Source organism: Triplophysa rosa, linkage group LG21 (assembly GCF_024868665.1).
Source record: "Triplophysa rosa linkage group LG21, Trosa_1v2, whole genome shotgun sequence".
Lineage (NCBI taxonomy): Eukaryota > Metazoa > Chordata > Actinopteri > Cypriniformes > Nemacheilidae > Triplophysa > Triplophysa rosa.
In genome coordinates this window covers 10,369,086-10,395,471 of record NC_079910.1, presented here as the reverse complement: position 1 = coordinate 10,395,471, position 26,386 = coordinate 10,369,086, and the positions used below count along the sequence as shown (strand labels likewise).

Below are 26,386 nucleotides of genomic sequence, written 5' to 3'. Positions count from 1 at the left end.
ATTGATTTATTGGACACGCACGGAGAGGGCCGGACCTCTCAATACAACCTCTCTTACAAGTTATGGTAATGTCGGATCTTGTGATGTGTAAGGATTTAGAACGCACTGTGGAGAACCCTTCTGAACGGAACATGATGCAAGTTTCAATCATCTTGATTGTCAAAATGCTTTGTGGTCTTCCTCCGTCCAATATAATGTTGCACACCGCTGGTAATGTATCTCTCTCACTCCCAGACAGTTGACCTGCTGATTGCAATGGAAGCAATGATACACCTTAAACAGCGCCAGATCTCGTTTCTTAAGATCCTGGTTAACAAGGGTTTCAGATGTCTGTATTTCTTTATTTCTTTTTTCCCCTGGCCGTTGGAATGAACATTTTCTTACTTCGCTGTCTGGAGCTGCCTTATGGGTTTCATGTTACACTTAGAAATATTTACAGAGAAAATTTACAAAAGAGATCCCTCGATATCTCAGTTGTTTCTCATAGACAGCATCCAAGATGCAAAGTTGACTTTTGCTTAAAGGGATAGTTCACCCAAAAATTTTTATTCTGTCTGACTTCTGCAGAACACAAAAGAAGATATTTTGAAGGATGTTGGTAACCAAACTACGGCGGTACTCTGACTTACATTGGTTTTCTCTCCATACAATAGAAGTGAATGAGTTTCGCCGTTCGGTTACCAACATTCTTCAAAATATCTTCTTTTGTAGTCTGCAGAGGAAAGAAAGTCATACAGGTTTGAAAGGACAAGAAGGTGAGTAAATCATGACAGAATTTTCATTTTTGGGTGAACTATCACTTTAACCAAAATTCTAAATTCTCATAATTTTTCAAAAAAAATGTGTAATACAGTTTCAAGAGCTCAAACTGTAGTCAAATTTGATCAAACACCAGTCTTCTACACCAAATTGAAATTGATGTGAGCTATGCTGTCATATAATCTATAAATTTATTTCATATCTCATTTCAATAATTGTCTAATCTAATTCATGTCAATTTTTATCATTTTTTAGGAATCTCAAGAAAACATTAGAAGCTTAATATTGATACTTCAACACTAAAGTAAAGTTCAAATAACTATCAACATAAAGCACAACCTCTAAACAATAAAAAAACATCCCTTCATTCAGCTGTGATCATTTTAATATCTACCTCACAAAATCACCCACGCTCACACACACGTAGCCTCATTAGGTATAAGCCAGTGTCACCCGGGAAGATGGATGGTCTCCGCACAACGAGTAGCACACTTTAGTTTCAAAAAGGGTCACCCCTTTAATCCGAATTGAGGTAGATAGATTTGAACCCCCCCTTCTTAGAGGAATGTCTTGGCCAGCTGCTGCGGGGGAGGATGGGGGGGTCGTCACCGTGGCAGTGGGGGTGGCGACGAGGTGTACACTGACCCTGGAGGTTGCGTTCCCCTTTAAAAGTCACGGCACACTCGGATACGCAGGGCTCATGCAGGAGCTGCTGCGGCAGTGGAGAACACTGCTGAGCGGTGCAGTTTGTGCTGCCAGTGAGCGCGCAGAGAGGAGGAGGGGGAGAGAGAGAGAGAGAGAGAGGGCGAGCGAGCAGTAGAATGAGACGCGGTGAGAGAGCGAACAATGTCATTCCATTCGGCAGCAATGCTGCAGTCAACTTTACGCCACGGGAGGAGAAGACACAGCGGGTTGTGCATCCCGAGAAGAGGAAGCTGAGTGAGTATGTGGAAGTTTGTCTTTCTCTACAGGGCTAGAGCATGGATGTGGAACTTTTCGCCCATTCGTGCGGGGGTTTAGACCGTCGGGGTGTTTGTGTTGTTTTATATGTGGGTGGAAGAATTGTTTGCTCACCTGCTATCAACACAGGGTTTAGTCTTAAAGGAGCTTGGCTTCCTTGACCTACACGATGCATGTTCTTCTGTAGTCTTCTGCAGGGGGCCGATGCCGGCTGGTCCTCCCGTGTGTAACTTAGTACTGTAACACGCAGGGTTTCTGCACAGCAGATGCATGTGGGATTCCATCCAGCGAGAGCACTTAGCAGAGGAAGCAAAAGACGCACGAGCCCGAATTAGTAGCTCTCCAAGTACAGACGCCTATACAGGCATAAATAAAAGATGTAGGCCAGACGGATTCGGCAGGTGTCACTCACAGACTACTTTGCTGCGCTTTCATGCGTTGTGTTGTCTGTGCCTCAAAAGTGTCAGGGCTGCAGTCCCGCATGCACGGATGAGAAAGAGTTAAAGCTCTTGCAGCAGATGGGAAAGTGGAAGTCACATTTTAGGATGGCCCGGGGAGGACCGGGCGCTGCGTGAGTGCGTCAGCTAAGACTGTCACCGCCACTCTCGGACAGACGATTTTGACAGGAAGTTTGACAGACAGGTGCATGAGGGTCTCAAGAACCCGTGTGGTAGTGAAAGTACGCTGGTGTGTTTGCTTGTGTGAGGTGCTACAATTTTCACTCTACAGTGATTAAGGAAGTCAGTGCAGAGATTGTTTCACACTCTCTGTGGGACGTTGCAACACTTTTGCTAACTGTCCCATACAGGAAAGAGAGAGAGTGCGGTAGAGAGAGACTAAAATAAAGCAGCGAGGGTAATCCATAGACTCATAACTCTTTCACTGCAGGTCTTTCTCTGCTTCAGCTCGCTCTCTCTCTATTCAACTCTGGGCTTTAGCTTTTTAAAGAAATACGCCATGATCTTTTGTGTAGCACTTTTTAACAGAAAGGGGGTTTCCTCTCAGTAGGAAAGGTTGTAGTTGGACGTCATCCCAACAACCGTTTGGCACATGCCACTACTCCACACGCTACAGTCGTCATTACCGGCACCGTGAACCCGGTAATGATGAGTTCAACTCAGGCAACACGCACGACTCATCCCGGACACCCCAGGTGAGCGATGAGGAATGGCGTCGGTTGCGTATAGAGCAGGATTAGATCTGTATACAGCAGGAACATGAGCAGCGATATATATCACTGTCAGATCCACTGCCTGACATCATTAGCAGAAACTGCAGTTTCTCTCCGCTCTCACCGAAGCCGGGGGGAGGAGGGGGGGTCTCTGCTGCTCAGCCAAAAAGCATATTGCCGCACTCACCTGATGTTCTTAACACCCATCCTCCCATATCTTCTCCCTTTTCCTCCTGCTCTCCCACCTCCCCCACTCCTCATTTCTTTGCATCGTTCTCTCAAGAGATCAGCTGCAATGTGAACGTCTTCCAAAACAACGAAAAAGCTACACATGCAGCACTTTTTTGCCATCGCGAGTAGTTAGTGAGGGAAAACGACAGAGGGGCAGAAACGGTCCCCTGCAGTGTCCTGCAGCAGAGTTCCTGCAGTACTGCTGAAACATGGCAGCAGCTGCAGCCGCAAGAAACGCAGGCAGTGCGAGAGTCACGTGAGAGAGAGAGAGAAAGAGAGAGAGTGAACATTATGAGAGTCTGTTACCCTCGACTGGCCGTGTAACTGAGTTTGGCAGAGCAAAGTGTGGATGTGTCCTCTGTCCACACAACTCTTGAGAGAAAGGGAGAGAGAAAATAGGAGAAGAGATATATTAGACTGCTATCCCCCATCCCTCCCCCCAGCCCAATGGTGCATTGTCCCGTACTAGTGCTCTAGTTCCGATGATGTAATCAATGCAGCAAGCTTTGATCTTGCTGGAGTAAGAATTGCACGCTTGTCCTCCATTGACTTTTAACCTCTTATACTATGTGAGCATTGCATACAAAGTAATTGCACTTGCAAATATTTTTTGTCATGTTTTTGGTTCACCAACCAAAGAAACGACATAGAATAGTTGTAAATGGTTTTATGATGACACGATTAAAACAAGACACCAATGCAGCAGAGAGTAGGCCAGTGAAAGCCCTGAGCTAGATGTTTGGTGTCCTCTTAACAGCCACTGCAGCATTTGTCTCCAAAAAGCCATCACTCGGCCATCACCCTCTTCACATGCTCTGGCACTCTATAGTCAATCATTCAAAAATACTAATGAAATGGGTTAGAACAGACATCGCAGCGTGGGGTAAATGAATCAGAGGAGGGAAAAGTGAGAGCTCTCAATGAAAGAATGAAGGTGAGTCACAGGACACAGCGTGCTGATGGAAATGGAAACGCTGGCGTTTGTGACTCTGCTCTTTTTTTTGGTAAGGTCATCAGTCTTGGACTGCTGCAATCCAGTGAAGTGCAGTACAAGTATTGTAACATACAGTGGTCCAGACTGCAGAGAAAGAGAGAGAGACAAAGAGAGAGAGGGGCCACAGTGTTACATTTACTGTAGTGCTGAGCTGTGATGATACACTGCAACTCGGGCTGCTGAGGAACTTTATCTGGATCCTTGTGCTCATGGAGCTTTATATTGTTATTTAAGGGATTGGGTTGCTTTACTGCACAAATCAAAGTGTGAATGTGTGTTTAAAATTCAACTGAGGATTCAGGTAAGTGTACAATTACTATTTGATAATCAACGCTTTATAGATCATTTCATGTAAATCAACTCAAACGTTGCAGAGTTGGCTTGTTTTTGCAATAGAAAGATTGTCATTTTGGAACATTAGCCAGAATTGTGAAACTTTGGTGCAGTAAGAACTTCTCCACCAGGGGGAGCAGTATAAGGTCCTGCAATGAACTCCCTCCAGTCGAGATGAAGTTTGACATTGACTAAAGTAGCACTGCTGTATTTCTTTACTTAAAACTTTACATACTCATTGTTCACTTGTATCTTTAGTTGGAAAATTTAAATACTCACCGATGATGCTTACTAAAAATTATGAACAATTATGCTGTGACCTTACATTAATTACATGAATTATCTTTTATATAGATAGTTTAGATAATATAGATTCATTTAAGATTTTATTTGACACTTACACAGTTTTACAGTATACATATACAAAAGAAATGTTATGCTGGCAATCCCGGCCTAGACTGTAGCAAAACTATGGTCATTTAAAATACTACGGCTAAACCAAAAATTAAAAATCTAAAATTTTAAATTAAACACTGAATATAGACATTTTGGAAGATTGAAATTAAATTAAAAAATCTATAATTAATTTTTAAAGATCTCAATAAAAAAAAAGAATGTACATGTAAATTCTGTCATTGAGTTGTAGGCCTATATTTTGTAATAATTAATAACTGAAACTCAATTATAAATGAATCTTACATTAATCATAAATACATGACAAATATTTGTACATTATCATAGTTTTAACACTTTGAATAATACCATGATACTACTTTGGCATTTTTGTACGTTTGTACTTAAAGTGATAGTTCATCCAAAAAGGAAAATTCTGTCATCATTTACCTATTGTATGGACACAAAACCAATGCAAGTGTATGGGTGCCGGTTAACAACATTCTTCAAAGTATCTTCTTTTGTGTTCGACCTAAGAAAGAAAGTCAAACTGACCTGAGGATGAGTAAATGATGACAGAATTTTTATTTTGGGGGTAACTTCACACGCGTCTGTCACTGTAGTTTTCTATTGGACAAGTGACTGTCTAAACATGCTCAGAACAGTCAGGAGAAGGTGAGATGTAATGTGTCCTCTCAAGCTTTTTTCTCTTCTGTTCTTTATGCTCCTCCTCTTTAAAATTCTCAGTGCTGAAGCAGACCAGAGGGCGCTGTGCAGAGCAAGAACATGCCTTGACTTGTACTGGCTTGTCAGTAGGAAGTCGGGGCTTGTGGTCAGCATCAGCTGTGCGTGTTTTCTCGTCCGTCTGACCTGTGAAAGAGGACAGTACCGAACTGACGATACCGGCTGGAGAATATCTGACAATTACTGAAACACATTGAAAAGGTAAGTGTGTCACTCCCCAGGTGTAGCTGGTGTAAGAATAGAAGTGCTTTTATGTCTTATTGTATTTCACAATGACAGTAAACTTTAAATTGCACTGTTAATGGAGTACGATAGATTTATTTTGATTTATGAACTGCACTTAAAGTCATTATCTGCATTAGTGTCTCTGTCTTAACAAACTTTGACATAAATTCATTTCTTAAAAAAGAGTTGTGCCTGTTCTGCATCTAAATGTAAGCTCCTATGGTGGTTATGCACATATTTTATCGATGTATTCTTCAATGACTCTGCACTCATCACCTTCGGTGCTCTGGCCTCCATTCGTGAACAAATACTGCTGACCTTAAAAATAGAGAAGATCGATCTGAAGCAATGGAGGGATCACAGGCCTTTGTGACTCAGTCTTTTGTGTTGTTCAAGCACATATATGGACACTGTTGACTAAAGGCATGTGGTTTGTGTTTCTGATTAAACAGTTTCCTCCACTTTCGATGTCTGGACGATCCCCGTCCTCGGCCAGCTCTCTGATGGTGTGACCCCTGAGACATAAGGTGAGACGGTTTGTCAGATTTGTTTTATGGGTTTGTCTGTACGTTTATTTGGTGGCTACCAAAGTGGTTACTTCCGTGAACTAGTGGTTAACTCACATAAGCACCGCTCCTTTTGCCAGCATCTGTGTGCTGAAAGCAATGTATTTCTATGGCTGAAAGGTGGGCTGTTTGAATTATTAATGCTTTCCAGCTCTACAAATAGAGCTTGCATTGATCAACAGTCTCTTGAGTAAACCGATATTGTTTAGGAATGCAATGTTTGCACTTTGTCTCCCCATATAGGTTTGCAAAGACTTTAGGTTCGGGCTTTTTTGGTTTTCTACCTGTCAATACTTCGAGATGATCTTTTCGTACAACATCTCTTCATCTTCTCCCCTCAGTGTTGGGAAAACTGCTGAAATTACAACAGCTTTCCAACCTATAAGCTGATTAGTTTAACTAGTTAACATTAAGGCCGCAAAAAGTAGATAATTACACTACAAGTAACTAACAAAACAGTAGCTATAATTACATTGAAACTACTGTTCTTACAAGGGCAATATCTTTATCATTTATAAATAATGGGCAGTAATTTATTTGAAAAAAAATCTATACTGTAATTACATATCTATATAAACTTATAACCTCATCTGTATTTATATGGGGTCAGTGTAACAGCATTAAAGTGGAACACATAGAGCTAAAAAACTACAATACATCCAAATGTACAAATATAAAAGTAGACGATAATGTCAGCAACATATAACTAAATATATCCTTATAAAAAAGACGACTTCAATTGCCGTGCAGGGACTTTACATGCACCATCCAAACGTATCAATTCACTCGAATGGGACTTTCCAACATATGAGAGCATTTAGCAGAGCCTTTGGTTGTTGCCTCAGTTTCCTCGGGTATAAAACTGACAAATAAAATGTGATAAATACGTAGTTTGTTACTGGAAAAGCTGCACTAGTTAGAAAAAAATGCATTACTGTCGCTCAGCTGAGAAAATGCAGTTAGTAGCTTTAGTACCATTAGTTTTAATTAGTTATACACTGACACTTTTCCTCATCTGTCTTTAGCCTGAGAAATGGCAAAACTGACATTTGAAAAAATGTTCTGCTGAAATGTAAAATATTTAAATAAAATTCTAATTTGATATTCGTCTCTAGGTCTTGTTATTTAGTTATATTAAATATGAGTTGATGTTAAAATAAAATTTTCAGGTTAAAAGTATAGCCTACTCATTCAGTCATACTAAGTATTGTAAGTATTTGACATAAAACGATGACACAGCGTATATGGATAGCTGACAAATATACCATTGTGTATGGTGTGACATAGCAAAAAATGTAAAGACAAAATGTTATATTATTTGATGTTATTAATATTTATATTTTGCCTATAATTTAAAATAGCATAAAAGAGATGTATCTTCATTGTTCGTTTTTCTTCTAAATATGTGCTGTTACACCATAGGACACATGTTCACATTTATTTGTCAACTACCCATATACTATGTAAAGGGAATATCCTATATTTCCCTTTAATAGAATTTTTTTTACTCATTTTCCTACATAGATACACATTCTGAGGTTTCCAGTGACGGAATTTAACTTTGATGTTAACACTGCTACATCCAATATTGAAGTTCTAGGTACTTTTCTAAGAAATTCGCGGCAGTGGGTTTTTTTTTTTTGGTAGGGTAATAGTATAAGTGGCCAAACAAAGGAGCAATCATGAAAAGATTTGTTCGGTGACATTCAGCAGTGCTTTCCCTTTAAGATGATTAAGTCTGAGGAATGAAATGACTGCTGTACTATAGACAGAGTGACAGACCCGTGTGAGAAAGAGAGCGCAGCACTCAAAACAAAGTATTTATTTTACAGAAACTTATCCAGAGGTCCTGAGGACAGGTAAAGACTCAATGTAAGCAGTAAGGTGATTGTCTGATTAAACTTATTTTACTATTAATTCTGTAAACCGTCCTTCCTGATCTGTTTCAGAGTTCCAGACAGTAACTGTAGTTATGTCGTGTATGATTTGACAATGTGATAGCCATTACATTTAATGCAAACAATTCCAAATTCAGTTATGAGACTCTAAGGGGCGGTTTCCTGGACAGGACTTAAGCCTAGCCCAGACTAATTTAAATGTTGGAGGTGTCTTGATCGAAAACAACTTTCACTTGCGTATCTTAAAATATATCAGTGCGATTGTTTTGTCTCAAGAGGTTTGTCAAGTATGTTTTGAAAAACACTTTAAATATCCTAATTTAACTAAAGCCTATAGTCCTGGTTTAGGCTAATCTCTGTCCAGGAAACCGCCCCTATAAATTTAAACATTTTATTTAAACAACAATTGCTGTACGAAGAAGACACACTTTGTGACCACTAAGTGTATAGAAAAACTCATTCATCTGATAATGTAGTGCCCGTGTGTCTTTTTATTCTAAAGTGTGTCAGAGGTGTACAGGCAGAAGCCGTTGCCGGCCGGCAGGTGTGTGTGTGTTGCTGTGTGTTTTCCCCCATGCTTCCTGAAAGCCTGTATTAGAGATGACATCAGGCCCAAAGCAGCCAGGAATTCCTGCCATCATGTGACCTCAGCAATACAGACACAGGGACACAACACTGCAATTTAGCAACTGCAGCAGAAACCGGATCACGAGGCGTGAGTTTATGTGTGTGAGCGTGGATAAGTGGGGGTCTGAATGCTTTTACAGAGCACTGCATGTGATATGATGGTTTAAGCCAGGCATTACCTCCACACTGATTTTAACAGCACATGTGTAGCGTTCCGCTACTTCTAAAGATTGGTAGACAGCGGTTAGGGTGTGTTGTACATGTTTACGTTTGTCTGTCCAAGCAGCCTATCCTATTTCCTCAAAGGAAGGCATCAGATGTGGTCTAATGACAATTTTTGGCTGACAGGATTCAAAGACTTTAATCTGATAACACGCAGCATATTAAAATCAGGGATGGATTACTGACAGGGCCAATGGGGCGAGTGCCCAGGGGCCCTTGACTACCATGAGCCCGAGGGGGCCCTGGGCTTCAAGGTTGCACCATCCAGTTTGGTACAGAGCACCCAACAACAATGAAAACAAATGTTTATCTTTGTTTAATATATGGGTCCCATAGCCTATGCAAGGCCTCTGTGGATACCCCGTAAAAAAATGAAATGATCAACAAATCATGGCAACATATGTTTTTGTTACTTTAACTTATTAAATTAAATGTGACTTATTAAAAATTAACTTATTGATTAAATTACAGCACATTCAAATAGCATTTTCTGAATCTTTTGCTTGATGATTTGATGTTTACAGACATGTGTCACAGAGATTTTATGGTGAGAAATATTTTTTTATTTATGTGATGCATTACATACGTGTATATTTGACAGTTCGCCATAATTTGTGGAGCTGTAATCTGTGTAGCTAATATTAGACTTCTATAAACGCTGTACAGATTATTTTTAGCGTAACCCAGGCATTTGTCGCAGAGCGAGAACGGTTTTAATATTCTTTATCGTCTTAACTTTCAATTTCTATAACTGTGAATGCGCAGCTAAGGGAAAGAACGGAAAATTGTGGGAGGGGCCCTTGGAGGTAACTGGCCCCGTGGCCCTTTGAAGTCATAATCCGTCCTTGACTAAAATGACAATGATGATGTCATTTGGCGTGCGTCCTGTCATGTGTTGTATTGCACAAAATGCTTTCGGTGCAATATACACGTCAAGTAACTATGAGCCAGCCAAGCAGGACTGACAGGTTGTCATCCCTTTAAAAACAGAAATGATTAGCCGATAGCCTAGTGGGCAGTGCTCCGACATGTGGCGCGGTTGTGCATTGGGTGACCCGGGTTCGATTCCCATCTCGTGGTCCTTTCCCGAACCCACCCCCTTCTCTCTCCCACTTTGCTCGCTGTCCTCTCTAAAACAATAGCTGTACAATTAAAGGCAAAAAAAAACCGCCAAAAACAAATCTTAAAAAAATATATATAGAATTTAAATATAATTTAAATATAAGAGGAAGCCTTTGCATAATAGTAAAACATATGATGTATTTTCAAGGTTTTAGGAAGATATGTTTCAGTACAGAGAATAAGAAAACTATGGATGTTTAGGATTTCAAAACGTAAATAATGAAAAATGAATATAATAACAATGAATAAAGTAATATTTTCAGTTTGGGTGAACTATCTCTTTAAGTAGCACAAGTCTTCGGTAAAATATTTAACAGCTTTTTTTTAAACCCACCAGGCAGGTGGAAAACTTTTGATTTACTGTTTGCTTTTCTGTGTCAACAAAAAAAAGAATCCTCTTATATATTACTTTTAACTTTTTCTAAATTAACTTTCTGCCTCTCCCCCCATCCCGCAGTGACATCAGCATGCATGTGAGACAGCAGTCAGCGCAGGGCTGTTACTGAAATAGTCTCATAATTACAGGTGTGTTTGCTTAGACTCAGATAACACTGTGGACGCAACGGAATATTATATCAGCAGTTGCTGTAAAAAGGCTTCGCCGGTGCTTCTCATTCCAACTGCAGAACAGAAACGAAGATAAAACACCATCTCTTGATGTTAACCCGTTTTAGGCAAATGTATATTTCAAGGGTTAACATATAGAGGTACATGCGGTTGACAAGCAGTACATAACACGAAGGACATTCGCTTGCCGTGGCCGGGTCATAATGCTCCTTATTGCTTTAGTGTGCATCTAAAGACATGAATGACTAAACCTGGTGTAGAATAAAGCTAACCTACTTCATTCAAAGATGCGCTGATATCATTTTAATGTCGCCAGCAGTCAGCCACACAACCATTCTTTCATTAAACTCTTTCTCCCCTTCACATATTCGTTGTCTTTAATTGTGCCTCCGCTTTCTCTTCCTCGCTGTTCTTCGCTTCCGCTCGCCCACGCATATGCTGACTCTCTCCCACTCTGTTCTGTATGAGCAGAACAGCATTCGTCCTATCACAGCGGAGACCCTTCTTCTGTGGCTTAGCCCTTAGGAGAGAGGCCGCCTGCCCAGAATAGCTTCACTGTGGGGAATACCAACAGACAGGGCCTTCGCAGATCTTCCGTAGGTGAACAACAAACCACGGCCTGGGCCAACTCTCACCCTCTTATCTCACCAACATATGACACACTCATGTGTTGCTCTTTCACACACATTCGTTCTATAGTTTCTTACGGGCAAATATAGGCTGAACCCTTTGAACCTGGATTCAGCGGGTATATGAGAATAAGTGAGTCACGGCTCTATTTGCGGTGCAGGGGGGTGAGCATAGTTCATATTAAGTAATAAAAAAGGTGTGCTTTCCCCTCCTTTGAGGTGTGGCGGTCAGACTTTTTCTAAATGGATCTTTGGTTTTACAGGTTGTGTCTTTCACTTTTGGATGTGAGGTTCAGAAGCTGTTTATATGGTAGCTTTAGCAAGATGAAAAAGAGGCTGAGGTGGTCTCCAAACCAGGTACCAACAGCCAGACCAGTTGAACACCGCAAAAAAACTCTGTGGACAGGCTGAAAGACCCAGTTCAGAACAGCAACACCCTAGGCTTGTTTAATATGTTTTTTTAAGTAAAGCTGAAGAGAGTTCAGATCTTGAAAGGTGTCTCGTGATTCTCTTGTCATTTCAAACCTGTATGACTTTCTTTCTTCTGCAAAACCCAAAAGAAGATATTTTGAAGAATGTTGGTAACCGAACAGCGATGATACCCATTGACTTCCATTGGTTTCGTGTCTATACAATAGAAGTGAATGGGTACCGCCGTCGTTCGGAGGGTGAGTAAATAATGACAGAATTTTGGGGTGAACTATCCCTTTAATCTTTGGTGTCTGTCTGTATGATCCAGACATCTATGATGCTGAAAATAATGCATTTCAACTCAGAGACTGAACATGTGATATTTGGTACTTTCTACCCTGAGTCATACACAAAGGAGTCATTCCTTTCAAGCCTTGACGGAATCGGCAGGCTCGGCAGAAAATATGAGAATGCCACTACACTCATACTGGTAGCTGAAACCATAATAAAAAAAACTACAATATTTCTTACACAGACACACAAGAGGCGACGTGTAAATGATCATCGTTCCAATTCTCACATTCCACACGGGCACGTGTGTTTTATTACACTTGTTCCAAAAATGTAATTTGTCTGTTGAACGCTTCAGTTACCTCACACAGTATGTTTGTGAACTCCGTGCTCAGGTGTACTGTAATAAACTGGAAGTATGGGATGTTTTCTCTGTTTTCAGGACTTTCACCTACCACCGTCATCTCTTGGAAACAGAAAGCAGAACTAAGATTTATCATTAAAGGGAAATCTGCAACCCTCCCCAACTGTTATAAAAGGACTGTGGACATTCCACAGACGGAGTGTTAATGTGCCTCGAGCTGCGCTGCAGGAGATGGGAGAGTCATATCTGAAGAGCACCTACAGATCATTTGGATTGAGGCTGAAAGATGCTGTAATGACGTAAGGAGAGACCGTGAGAGATAGGGGCACTGTTGTGAGTGGTTCTTTGGCAGTGTCTTAGCTGGTTGTTGTGTGGAGTGAGAACGAAGCAATCAGCAAGTATACTGCCGCAGAAACTCGTCACCTTGGGAGGCCCATCCATCCGACCCCGCTCACGCACTCAGCCGCCCACCCACCAGCTCAGGCTGAGGAGATACAGACAGAAACCGCTCTTCTGTCTTCATTCATTCCATCTGCTGTTATTGTGAGAGCCAGTTTTGGTTTTGTCAATGCTTCTTAAAAAATTAACAGCTGACTGATCTCACACAGTACATTTTTAAAGCAAAAGATTGATGGTTACAGTATGTTTTGTTAACACAGTTTAAGGTTAACTTTAACCAAATGTAGTACTTGTTTACTTCCTCGTGAGAAAAACGTGTTGTTCATGGGTGATTTAGTCATATGTTATTATATCAGCTGACCAGATTTCGCAGTTTCAGTATTTCTATGTGCGTGTTGTGTCCTGTTCATCTTTGGCCTATATTTAGACTACTGTCTGATGACGTAGTCAGCTTGTGCTGTGATGAGTTCATCATTAAATCTGCTAATGGACCAAAACATATATTATCATCGTAATGGCAAAAATAGCAGCTGACAATGCAGCAAAGTACTTTTCCTTCTGGTTTGAAAATGTGTTTGTGGAATATTTACTTAGGAAGATTCTTTTTAATATTTATTTATTTAATATGAACCGTGTAATAGTATTTTTATGTGCTGTGTCTTTTGTCCAAGAAATTGTCAAATAATATTTTTAGAGTTATTTTATTTTATATATATTCAATACTTCTATACTTTGTATGGAGTACGCACCCAAGACTTTCACTCACCACACGTGGTGATGTGACAATAAAAGTGAGTTGAGTTATTCTGTAATATATGTGTGGATTCATTATATGTGTGGATAATTCATTAAAATGTTGTAAAAATGTAAAATGGTTGACTTTAACACAATTAACATTTTAAATAAAAAAGTGTTTCAGTAAGTCTACAGTGATTCCAGAACTCATGAAATCTGTTTATAAATTCTACCTTTAGATTAAATCTTGGTTTATAAAACATGGCCTGAGGGTCTGATTATTATGCAATGCAAAACTATGTAAAAGGTTACATGCCATATAAATTAATCTTACTGTAAAAGTAATATACATTAAACTCTATAGTAGAAATATATATACACACATAGCCAGTCAATCCAAATAACAGTACGAGTAACCTAACATATTGTCATTTACTGAATTAGAATTTAATTCAACAGTATTTTGAATTGTATTTGAATTAGTTTATCTTAAGGTCTAGATATGTCCATGTTTTATGTCAATGGCTCTGGGTTTTCATTTCCATGTATCTGTGATAAGAAGCTGAAAACTGTCCTTGTTAAACCAACCTCCTCATCCCTGCAGGCACACACTTATCAGAATACAAAACAGATGTTTTACTTGTGTATTTCTTTCTTTCTACTCCGTACCTAATATCATAACATATATTAGCCACTCGACACATTTAAATAATAATGATGCTATTGGCCAGAGGCCTTAATTTAGGAGCAGTTATGAGGACTTACATAAAAATATAAGCACACATGCATTTTTAACTCTAGGTCTAAACTCTTCTCAGGAAAGAAAGTCTCGTCCCAAATCGTGTATAATGTCCAGTTTTAGGTATCAGTCCAGGGTTTAGTTTGATTTTGTTACTGATGCATGGCAGAATAATTCTTATGCATAAAGTGCACAAGAATGAGAGACACTCAAAACCCTGTGAATAACAATGTGAGTGCACAGTTCATCGAGGTATTGAGAAGAAATCTAAGCCTTTATTGGAGGTGAACCATTGACTTTCCTTTGCTTTCTTTCTCAGTCCATGAAATAAAAAGATGAACCACACTGGAACTGTATGGAAAGAAAGAAAGTACGAAACCGTGAGGCTTGGGAGTATACATATCGCCATCTGATGGTGTATTATAGTGATTGCAGAATGCAGATGCGTTTAATTGTCAGTCGTTAGACACAGTCATCTTTCACAGAGCTTATAAATGTAAGAATAATAGGCTATTGTATGCCGGTAAACTAAAAACCTCAAACTGCCTGTATGAAAACTTCAAGCATAGCATTTTTTGTTTCGTTTTTTTGTAGTATTAGCCACAAATGTATGTTCTCTCACCACAATAATCAGCTGAACCATGGTGTTTGCAATAAAACTATGGTAATACAAATAGCAATCAATCTGCCAAAAATAAAATAAGGCACGATTTCTATACGTACAGTCATAAAAACAGCTGGAAAAAATAACAAACTTAGTTTGTTATAAACTAACAAATCTTCGTCTACAGGTGGCGTGTGGCAGGCAGTCCTCGCCTTAAAACTTCAGATTGAAATCTTAGTTCGACAGTTTAGTAACTTATATTCGTGTTCGATTTACGATTTAAGTGTTAAATGCCATTGTTTTATAAGAGGAGTGCGTTACGATTACAACAAGGCATTAAAAGAGGAGTTCAACATGTTTTTGACTTGTCATCGTTGGCTGTTTCACTGTCTCAGCAGTTGTGATGTATCATGTAGCTGTTGGACCGGTTGTGTTTGTAAAGATTGTTACGCCCCTGGACCTTAAAGTCCGCCGTTTTTCGCTTCTGGATAAAAGTGGTATCTCGGTGGGCTACAAGTGGATTTAATACTTAAGTGGATTTAATACTTTTGATGAGGCTACATTTTGACAGGCATTCCGTCGGACGAAACGCTGATAGATGAATTAAACAGGACTGTATTGCAACACACCGAAAGTATGGCCGAGGTGAACCAGACGGAGGTGTATGTTTACGAAAAGGTGCTTATCTTGCTGTCATGTGCGCTTTCATTTTTTGGATCACTTTTAATCATATGTACGTATGCGATATGGCTCGATCTAAGAACTAAACCGCGTAAACTGCTCGTGTATTTGTCTGTCGCTGACCTGTTGTCCGCGCTCTCGTACTCTTACGGAGTTTGGAGGGATTTTGAGACGGATTCAGTAGACTGCATTACGCAAGGAGCGATTTCCACGTTCGCAAACACGAGCTCATTCTTCTGGACTGTGGCCATTGCCATCTACTTGTACATTTTTATAGTGAGGTCCAGCCAGAGACAGGCCGATAACTTGGTGCTGTATTTTCATCTTATCAGGTAACTGAAAAAAGTCCTTATAGTGTCAATTTAGTAAAGCGTATATTTGCTTTGTCATTCTCTGGTAATTTTGTTATTTAAAAAAACTATTAGGCTAATTATTTATTTTAATGCTATTTGTTTACTCTACCTTGCCAAGCTGGTTTTTTATTTTTTACTTACAGTGCTATTATTTTTGTATTTATGTGCTATTTTTATCTGTAAGATATGTAAGAAAAAAGAAGAAAATTATTTCTGCTTTCATATGCAATATTTACCCTTAAGGTATCTATTTGGAATATATTTTTCAAAGATAATGAATTTTATTATGTTGTCATTGTGTTTTATTGTGTTAGTTAGCTGTATTTCTTGAGTTATTATGGCTTAAATCAAAACTAACCAACTGCTGTTTGAAGTTTTATGCGTTTTAGAGAGCTGATGTTTTTCTATGATTCTCATCAGCTAAGTGATCTTGTGATTTTCTGTCTGTTTGTGTCAGTTGGGGTGTTCCCTTCGCCATCACTGTGGCAGCTATCTCTCTGCAGAAGATTGGTTATGATGCCTCCGAGGTGTCTGTTGGCTGGTGTTGGGTAAACATCCAGGCTGAAGACCATGTGCTGTGGATGCTGCTCACAGGAAAAATCTGGGAGTTCATTGCCTATGTCACTTTGCCAATCCTGTACATCCTTATAAAGATACACATTCGCAAAGCAGTAAGTCCACTGTTACTCATCATATGCTTGATCTTAGGGCTTAGCAGAGTTCCATAAACTTGAAAAAACATTTATGTTACATATATAAGTGCAAATAAATAAAACCACACATTAAAGCTTTGACATTACTTATGTGAATTTTTATTGATTTGCTTGACTGATTACTGGAAACTACTTTTTTCAGTAGCTGATATTGATAGGTCAAGTAGTGCAGATGGTTTAGACATATAGATGTATACACAGCCACAAATAAAAATTGAGACCTCCAAAACTATTTTCAAAATTTTGTATTTCTAGGCATGTTTTTAAGTGAAATGAAAATTTTTGTTTAATTCTGTGAACTGGTGATAACATTTCTCCCAAATTCCAAGTCAAATATTTTTTATAGGCATTTATTTGCAAAAAATTTAAACGGGACAAACTGTTCAAAATAAATAAAAGATGCAGTTTTTGCAGGTCTTTAAAAAACGACTTTAAAGAAAACAAGTTTATATTCATTTTTAAACAACACAATACCAATGTTTGTACATGTATTCTTGGTATGGTTCAAAAGTATATATGATGGATTTTTTTTCTCTCAAGTGTCTTTGCCTTCTTTCAGTCTTTCAAATTGCTGTTGGGTGACTTTATGTAATTCCTGAAGTTTGTTTCAGTTTGAATTCAACAGATACTGCACTGAAATTGCCATATTACATGCAGAAATGCAGATTAAAGGCAAAACTGGAGTGATCGCTTAATTTATTCTGCGGCTGTATACAGTTGTGCTCAAAAGTTTACACACCCCTTGCACAATCTGGAAAAAGCTGAAACTTTTGGAAAAATAAGAGGATTTTTGAAAATTAAGGTTTAATTAATTTAATTATTTAATTTAAACTTTTGAGCACAACTGTATATACTACGAGTTAATGATGGCCAGTAATTTGTAACCAAGTTGGGAGAGGCTGATACTCTCCAAATAATCACCAATTGAACGGCCTGGTTTCTATAACAGTCCATCACTAACTGCTTTACCATTAAAGGTCAAGTTTATGTGTTTAAGCAAATGATAAAATAATAAAAAAGACATTTTACCCAAGGAACACATTAATTTTTTTCCGAAATTTTTTTTGGTACGATATAAAAATGCTGTCGTGTCAATGAATGTGATCTCTTTTTTATGTCTCCGTGACATCTTTAAGCATGCGGCCCTGGCTGAGTACCGCCCCATCCTGACCAGCAGCCCAGCCTCTCATTCATTGTCTTCAACGGCAGACAGGAAGCTCACCATCATCCCCATCATCTTCATCCTGCTCCGCGTGTGGAGCACCGTCCGCTTCCTGCTCCTGCTAACCGGCTCCCCCGCCAGGCAAAACCCAGTGCTGGTGACCTTGCACGTGAGTGCGGGACTCTCAGTCGATTGTTCTCGGTTCCGCTTAGTTACCCCAAAATGAACTTAATTTACTCCTGTTTGCCTCCTCCGCCATAAGTGTAATGTAGTTTATTTGTGTACTTTATCAGTGTAATTTATCAATACTTCATTGCATTCAGCAGTCCAGTGGCTCTAATGAAGTGTTCTGTTTTCTCTGTAGGGAATAGGGAACACCTTTCAAGGAGCGGCGAACTGCATAATGTTTGTTCTGCTCACTCCCTCGATTCGATCACGGCTGGTGGCTCTGCTGTGCTGCAGAGGTCATAACAGAGGCTGGAACTCCGACTCGGTGTCCCAGAACAGAACAAGCGCATATACCGCAAACACGCCTTCACACGCTGAGGAGAATATCGGCCCCTGAACCTGGGAGGACGATGGGGAGTAAGAGTTGCTGTAATGGCATCTATTTGAAGATGCTCAAGAAACACTTGAAAGCTGGATGAAACGGAGTGTGAAAATTTATTCTGATTGGTCATCTGTAACCGAGCCAAAACTGAACCTTCTTGTTTGACCAAGTGCCTAAAGGGATTACAGGGGACTGCGGTCACATGCACAAAACCCGCAGAGCGACAAACGCACTTTATGTTACTGGTTTAGCTCAGCACTTTAGACGGGAGGCTTTCTGTCTCCAACAGCCACTGGAATCTGTTTTCATATTGCTGCCGCAGATGTTTCGTGTTCATTTAAATAGAAATGAGATCTGTAGCTCAGGGGAAGCGAGGATACAGCAATTTATTATCTAGTGACCAAAATGGCAAATGTACTGTGAAGTGTCTTTACAAGAGATTTTTTTTTTCTCCCAACAAAAACATGAATACTGCAGAGATCCCTCAGATTTCTTTATATTTACAAGGTTTATGTGATCAATATTTAAAAACATGATTTATATGTATAAAATACTGTTTTTATCTATGCATGAAGGCTATAGTATGTCTTCCCTTTATACGAGCAGGCGCGTTCTTTGTCATACAGTATGTACTGTATAATATATTATCTGTATTTTCTTTGTAAAGAGTTTCATGTCCAGATTCAGAACACATGCCACAACATGTACTTTTGTTCACAATGCCTTTGAAAACAAACAGGAAGTGAAAAGGGGGGAAGGAGTCTTTTTTATTATCGCACTTATTATGTCTATGTTCGGCACTACATGCACACAGTTGTTTTACCAATGTATTTTATTTCAATAAAATGATTGATATCCGTATTTGGTTGATGTCCGATTAAAAATATTGCATCAGCAACATTTAGATGTGCTTTATGGATGATAATGTCTGAATGGGTATGACGTTTAGTCCACCTAGTAAATGATTCAAGTATTGGTCCAGTATATGGCCTAATCCTTGGCGTGTAGTTGCGTACATGCAGATGTGTCATGGCATTGGCTTATATGCATTTAAAATGAGCTGAGCTGTGGCTGAGTCTCTGTAAATATTTGATGATGCATGCATTGTAACCGACTCGATCTACACCAGTTTCACCACCGTCAGGATACAAGTGAAACTTCTCCATTGCCTGTGCATGATACCAGGTCTGCTTTCACTTTGTAAGAAGAGGAACCATTCTGATAAAATCTAGGAAAGGGTGCAGGATAAGCACAATAGCAAATCTTGTTTTCAGTGTGTTTACTGGTTAGAGAAGGGTATGTAGCAGCGCTGGTTATATACTGTGTGCTATCACTGACCCTGAGGCAGCATCAGTCGACAAGCTGATCTTATGACTCCCTCCTAACAACAGCTTATTGAGGGGGTGGAAAATGGCTCGACAGTCGGTTTGGAAACATTTGTCATTATTTGTGGTGTAAAGACAAATTCAGTTGTGTTTAACAGGCTGGAACAGAACAATCTCTTGATCTACTTCAGTGTTTTTTTTGGCTTGTCACTCAGATTGTCAGATTATCAACAGAAGTGTTTTTATTTCGCAAGATATTGTTTGCCAATTAATTCACAGAAGACTGATTTACAGAACATTAATTGCATGCGCATTTCCTCAAGCGCTTTTTGCAAGTGAATGGAATCTGTATCTCAAGTACATTATCTGACACCGCTGTCAAGTATTTATATATTTTTATGTTATAAATATACATATGCATATGTACTACATTTACTACTTAAAACTTACCATAGTAGGAAAAGTTATAATAGTGGTCAAAAGTGCCTTAGAACTGTTTGCTTTACAACATTCTTCAAAATATCTTCTTTTGTGTTCAATAGAACAAAGAAATTTATAAAGCAAATTTTCCTACTATGTTTGTCAGTGGTGGCCAAGAACTGTTTGGTTACAAGCATTCTTCCAAATATCTTTCTCTGTGTTCATCAGAACAAATACATTTATACAGATTTGGAACAACTTCAGGGTGAGTAAATCATGACAGAATTTTTGTTTTGGGATGAACTGTCCCTTTTTGGTTTATTTTGAATGTTATAATTTTCAATAGCCTACAAATAATACTGACTGTAATTCCAATGTACATCAGTATCTATTATTAGGTTATGTTAGACCCCATAGTACATGCAATGACTGCAGAGTACAACCACCTAAATTAGAGCTTTGTAAACCTGCACCGATCTGACCGCGTGGACACAAACCCCAGCGGGGTGTTCAGCCCTCGACCTGCTGAAATAAACAGCTGAGGATCTCTGTTTAGCTTGATGAGGTACAATCAATTTGATTAATGAGTTGCTGAAGGAGGAATAAGAATGAGGAAAAACTGCAGTACTGCACTGCAGGAGGGACTGGATGATAGTCGGACAGAGACCCCTACTGTCCATGTCATGCTGATCAGAGGGATTTTGCAGCTTTATTCTTAAATGTGGCCTTTTTGGTTATTTTTAAAGATGGATATAAAAATATACCTAATACATATGTTTATGTTTCCCTTTTTTGGAATTTGATTGAAGAGTTCATCAATGATGGTTGATATACTGTAGGCTAGGTTAGATATATTAGTCTGAGCATGTATGTTCAAAGTCCCAGCTATAGGAGAAATGATGAAGATGAAAGTTATGAAACAAAATTGAATTTTGACTTGTCAACTATATTATAAATACATTGGCTGTATTTACAAATTAAATTATAAATACAGCCAATGTGAAAATACCATCAGTATTTATATGCACCACTTGACATAAAAAAAGAATACTATATCCTGCATATGATGGTAAAAAAATATCGTATTCATTTAGTGCACAAAATTTTGCATCTCAAAAAATATATTTATGTTGCATTTCAAAGTGTAGGCCTATGGATGAGTGTTACTGAAATAATTTATACTTGACTACAATGTTTCTTTTTAGTACATGACATTGAATAATTATTCAATTAATAACTCCAGCATTTCTTGTTCTGTATAGGACTTGATAAGTTACTTTAGCACAGTGTTACTAACAGTATCTACTATTATTTTCATAACTCGGGTGTGAACCGCTGATCAATAGGGTCTTAATTAAAAAATATGCAAATATGATAGGTGATGCATTCCCAATGGAGTATGAAGGTCTCCTGGAGGACAGTGATAACCTGAAAACATCCCATTCAATTTTATATTAATTAAATCTACAATCACTTTTCAATGAACTCTTTTATATTTTATATTGATTCACAATTTACCGAAGTGTGAGTGATATATTTTTAGTAGACAAAAGCTTAATCCTACTACTATTTACCAACCGCATTAACACTTTCCACCTGTAGAGGGCGGAAATGTTCTTTGTATTCACAAATATAAAGCCACATAGTTGTAATCGAGAGCCGCATGCTTCTTGATAGTATTTATTTATCCTTTAGTTCTATATATATATATATATATATTATTTACAGGAAAAGACAAATTATGCCAAAACTACTATTACTCGAACCAGTAATTAATTATTAATTAATTATATTAAATAATTAAAAAATATTTTGGGGTTAATTATTTCATAAGTAGGCTACCTTACCAGTGCCAGCAGCAGACATGATTACTTTTTTTGTTTTGCCTGGTTATATGACTACATATATATTGCTTTAGGACCGAACAACTATATAACCTTGGTTATCAGAGTTGGATCCAAAGTCCAGGGTACAATATAAATAAATAATGACAGTCAGTCTTTTTCACTAAAGTTTTTCTAACTATTCCTGTGGGTTTAAAGCATGGAGAAAGAGATAAAAGTAGAGATTGTTGAGAGGAAGGGGGTGAGTAGCCTACATTACAACAGCCTGCATTTTTCTATAGCAAAATTAAGCAAGTATAAATTCTATACTTTCTATGTTAGTTTGGAAACAGCAACCTTCACCTTTGGTCACTTTCAATATACTGTAGCAGCTTTCACATGACGTTTTCTATATTGCTCTGTTTTAAATCAAGAATGTTAGTAGAATTTACGTTTTGTTTTTAAATATCTTGCTATTATTTTACAGAAGTTGACACTGGTCTTGGCTTTAGCTTCTTTGATCTCTGCATTTGGTTCATCTTTTCAATACGGCTACAATGTTGCTGTAATAAACTCACCTGCCCCGGTACTGACTTTATACATTTTTCTATTCTATTCATTTTTTGTACAGGTAAATGTAAAATAACAGATTTAAATAGTCTGAAACGTTACTCTTTGATTAAAAGGACATGCAGATGTTCTACACCCAAATATACGAGGATCGGTACGGTCCAATTACAGACAATTTTCTGACGCTCCTGTGGTCCGTAACCGTCTCCATGTACCCACTCGGTGGGTTTTTTGGATCTCTCATGGTGGCGCCACTGGTGAACAAATTAGGACGGTAATTTTACAGAAAGTAGATTTGTTTATAAGCTGTATAGGGCCATTATGTTGACACATTTGTTGACATTATAGAAAAGGCACACTTCTGTTCAACAACATCTTCTCTATCGTTCCTGCTGTAATGATGGGTGTGAGTGAAGTGGTGAGGTCTTTTGAAATCATCATTGTGGCACGCTTTCTAGTGGGCATCTGTGCAGGTCAGTAGATCTTTTCACCCGTCAGACAGTATGGATCATGTTTTATCATGTTTGTGTGCTCCAGTGTGCTTTTCTCCACCAGGCCTATCCTCTAATGTAGTCCCCATGTATTTGGGCGAGCTCTCACCCAAGAATTTCAGGGGTGCCATTGGGATCGTGCCTCAGCTCTTCATCACTATTGGCATCCTGACTGCCCAGGTGTTTGGCATTCGCAGTATCCTGGGTAACAAAGAAGGTAACATTGTTTAAGTGCGAATCATTTGTGAGCTGCTGTATTTATGTCAATCTGTATTTAACTGTAAGATTACATACTAATATTCAGCTTACTAATGTAGAGATTTTAGATGCACTCTTTATAGTCGATGGTGCTGATGTAATGTTCTCTCTTCAGGCTGGACCATCATGTTGGGTCTCACGGGGATTCCAGCTGTCATTGAACTGCTGCTTCTGCCCTTCTTCCCAGAGAGTCCACGCTATATGCTCATACAGAAGGGGGATGAAAAAACTGCCAGGAAAGGTACAGAAGGAGATATTTTGGTCGACTCTGTAAAAACACAACGTGAAAACCCTCTCACAGCAGAGTTGAGCCAACAATGAGCATAAAGACCGCAGATGATTTGTAAATGAGAATCTTACAGCATACAAATAGCTGTCAAGAGGTAATCTAAACAAAATGATGAACACAAACACATGTCTCTTTAATTATAACGTAGCGTTGCTTTACACATCAACATGAGATCCAGTTCTTAAATATAGAATCTGTTGTATGTGATGTGTTTTGATCTAAATGCTTCATGAGCACAAACACTTTGATGTCTTCTGGTTGTGTTGTAGCGCTGCAGCGGCTGCGGGGTTGGGAGGATGTGGATGAGGAACTGTGTGAGATGCACGTTGAGGATCAGTCGGAGCGAGCAGAAGGCCGGCTGTCTGTGCTCAACCTCCTCACCTTCCGCTCACTGCGCTGGCAGCTGCTGTCTATCGTCATCATGAACATGGGTCAACAGTTGTCAGGCGTCAATGCCGTGAGCACAGCTTTGAAACAAGCAATTTACGCAACTAGTTCATTTCAACACATTACCCTGTGGTGAAATCAGTTTTCTGAAAGCTTCAACAGAATTCAACATAAGTTGGCGTTTAACTTGCATTTCTGTCAATAGATCCACCATAAAAGTACACACTGGCCATTTTAAGTGTATATGTCACAATGGGTTTCAAATATGTTTTGTTGGACTGAATCCCTTATTCAGATATATTACTATGCTGACAGCATCTATAGCTCAGCAGGAGTGAGGGAAGATCACGTTCAGTATGTGACGGTCGGAACAGGAGCTGTGAATGTTTTCATGACAGTTGCAGCTGTAAGAATCTTCATTTATCATATTAATTGTTATGACACTGAAAAACCTGATAGTAATGTATATAAATGTGTCTGTAGGTGTTTATTGTGGAGAAATCGGGCAGAAAGCTGTTGCTACTGATTGGTTTTGGCATATGCTGTGCAGCCTGTGTACTTCTGACCATAGCTCTTCACTTTCAGGTATAACAGTACACATATTCAAACCCAGGTACAATAAAGGCCAGAGCATAACATTATGAATAATAAAACTAACTAAAAGAGCAGTTTTTGGCATGCCCTTTAAATTCTTGTTCACTGAATGAGTATTTAAAACGTATCTGGATTGACAAATTTTGACTGTGAGAAATGCAATTCTATTAGCATGGCAGATTACAATAACTGCTTTCAATGTTTCACCCCCAGACAAAACTAGATTGGATGCCTTATGTCAGCATCATTTGTGTCATTACTTACGTCATCGGACATGCTATTGGCCCAAGTGAGTTCACACCCATAATACTACATCAGTCAGTTTGCTCGCTACATCTCAATGAATTCACTCTCTCCTCCTCAGCCTGTTTTATTCCTTTGTGGGGAATGACAATAGATTTATGCTGCAGTTCAGAGATTTTACATTAAAATGCTAGAGTGAGCACAAGAGGTTGTGCTTTAAAGTGGCTGTAAAGCAGATTGTAAAAGCAGCACTGTGGTTCAAGCCATCTTTTCTCTCCTATAAAAAAGCAATGAAGGTGTTTGATGACAGAATTTCTGTTTTTGACGGGTTGTTTTCTCTTAACAGGTCCTATTCCTTATGTAATCACCACTGAGATGTTCCGGCAGTCATCTAGACCACCGGCTTTCATGGTGGCTGGCTCCGTTCACTGGCTTTCAAACTTCACAGTTGGCCTGGTCTTTCCCTTTCTAGAGGTCAGAGTTCAAACAAAGCACTGATAAATATTTATAGTACTGCACTGTATTGGAATCAGTGTACAAAGTAGGTGTTCTGAAGGTCCTCTTCTTTATAAAACCTGCAGAATCATCAAAGCACATGAAAGTGCTTGAAGGAAAAAATGTGTTCCTCATAGTTTTTGTGTATCTACAGAGGGGTCTGGGTGAATACAGCTTCATCATTTTTGCCTGCATCTGTCTTGCCACATTTATCTACATTTGGTTGGTCATCCCAGAAACCAAAAACAAGACCTTCCTGGAGATCAGCAAGCTTTTTGCTCAGAGAAACAAGGTGGAGACTGTAGTGGGGGCTGGAGATTCAGAAATTGGAGCGGAAAGCAATGAACGTGAAACTAATAGCACATTCCTCTGAAGGCTGATTGGTTAAAAGTAAATTCAATTCAGATTAAACTTTGTCATGTCGCGTCGCGCCGTTCGCGTCCAGTGACACAGTGTTTGACCTGACCGTGTTTTGCCTTTAATTGCTAATGCGACCATTTTACCACAGACTGAACAAAATGAAGCAGTGCTTGGTAATTGGTTGCCCTAAATTGGTATTATCAAATTGTGTACTTAAATTCAACAGCTGACAGCTGTTCAACCTCCATTATATACCTTTGTATAATAGTTATCTGACATTAACAAAGATTAATTTGTACTGACACAGTTCTTGTCATATTTTATTACCATTTTCTAAACTATGGCGAATAAATTGTGATAATTTGAGAAATGTTGAAGGTGTCTTAATAATTTTGGGTTTGACTGTATACAGCTGAGAAACAAATGAAGAGCTCAGTTCAGTTTGCCTTTAATCAGCATTTCTAGATGCATTGTCATTCCAGTGTCTCTTGAATTTCAACAAAATCCAACCTCATGAGTGACAAAAACATCCAACAGCAATAAAGACTGACACGACAAGACATGAAAACTGTGAAAAAAATTGAGGTTATCACAGTTTTTTTTACTTTTCATAAATACATGTACAAATATTACTGTTGTATTGCTTAAAAGTGAATATGAACTTGTTTTCTGTTATTTGTACCTGTTT

General features: G+C 38.8%; 2 protein-coding genes and 1 long non-coding RNA gene across 3 annotated transcripts; all 3 read left to right on the top strand.

Annotated features, from left to right (window-relative positions):
- The first annotated feature begins 1,546 nt into the window (after positions 1 to 1,546).
- LOC130572091 (uncharacterized) lies at positions 1,547 to 13,826 on the top strand. Its single transcript, XR_008965164.1, has 4 exons — positions 1,547 to 1,698; positions 5,589 to 5,786; positions 6,263 to 6,337; positions 12,586 to 13,826. It is a non-coding gene; the product is annotated as an uncharacterized LOC130572091 (long non-coding RNA).
- A 1,360-nt stretch (positions 13,827 to 15,186) lies between these two features.
- gpr157 (G protein-coupled receptor 157) lies at positions 15,187 to 19,332 on the top strand. Its single transcript, XM_057363535.1, has 4 exons — positions 15,187 to 15,997; positions 16,476 to 16,689; positions 17,868 to 18,062; positions 18,258 to 19,332. The coding sequence occupies exons 1-4, from the start codon at positions 15,621 to 15,623 to the stop codon at positions 18,456 to 18,458; spliced, it is 987 nt and encodes a 328-aa protein (XP_057219518.1). The 5' UTR covers positions 15,187 to 15,620; the 3' UTR covers positions 18,459 to 19,332.
- Positions 19,333 to 22,231: 2,899 nt separating this feature from the next.
- Positions 22,232 to 25,711, top strand: LOC130545332 (solute carrier family 2, facilitated glucose transporter member 5-like). Its single transcript, XM_057319770.1, has 12 exons — positions 22,232 to 22,273; positions 22,499 to 22,597; positions 22,698 to 22,855; positions 22,930 to 23,054; positions 23,137 to 23,289; positions 23,446 to 23,571; positions 23,889 to 24,076; positions 24,302 to 24,412; positions 24,490 to 24,591; positions 24,814 to 24,889; positions 25,190 to 25,317; positions 25,493 to 25,711. Exons 1-12 carry the CDS (start codon positions 22,232 to 22,234, stop codon positions 25,709 to 25,711), a joined length of 1,527 nt encoding a protein of 508 aa, XP_057175753.1.
- Positions 25,712 to 26,386: the final 675 nt, after the last annotated feature.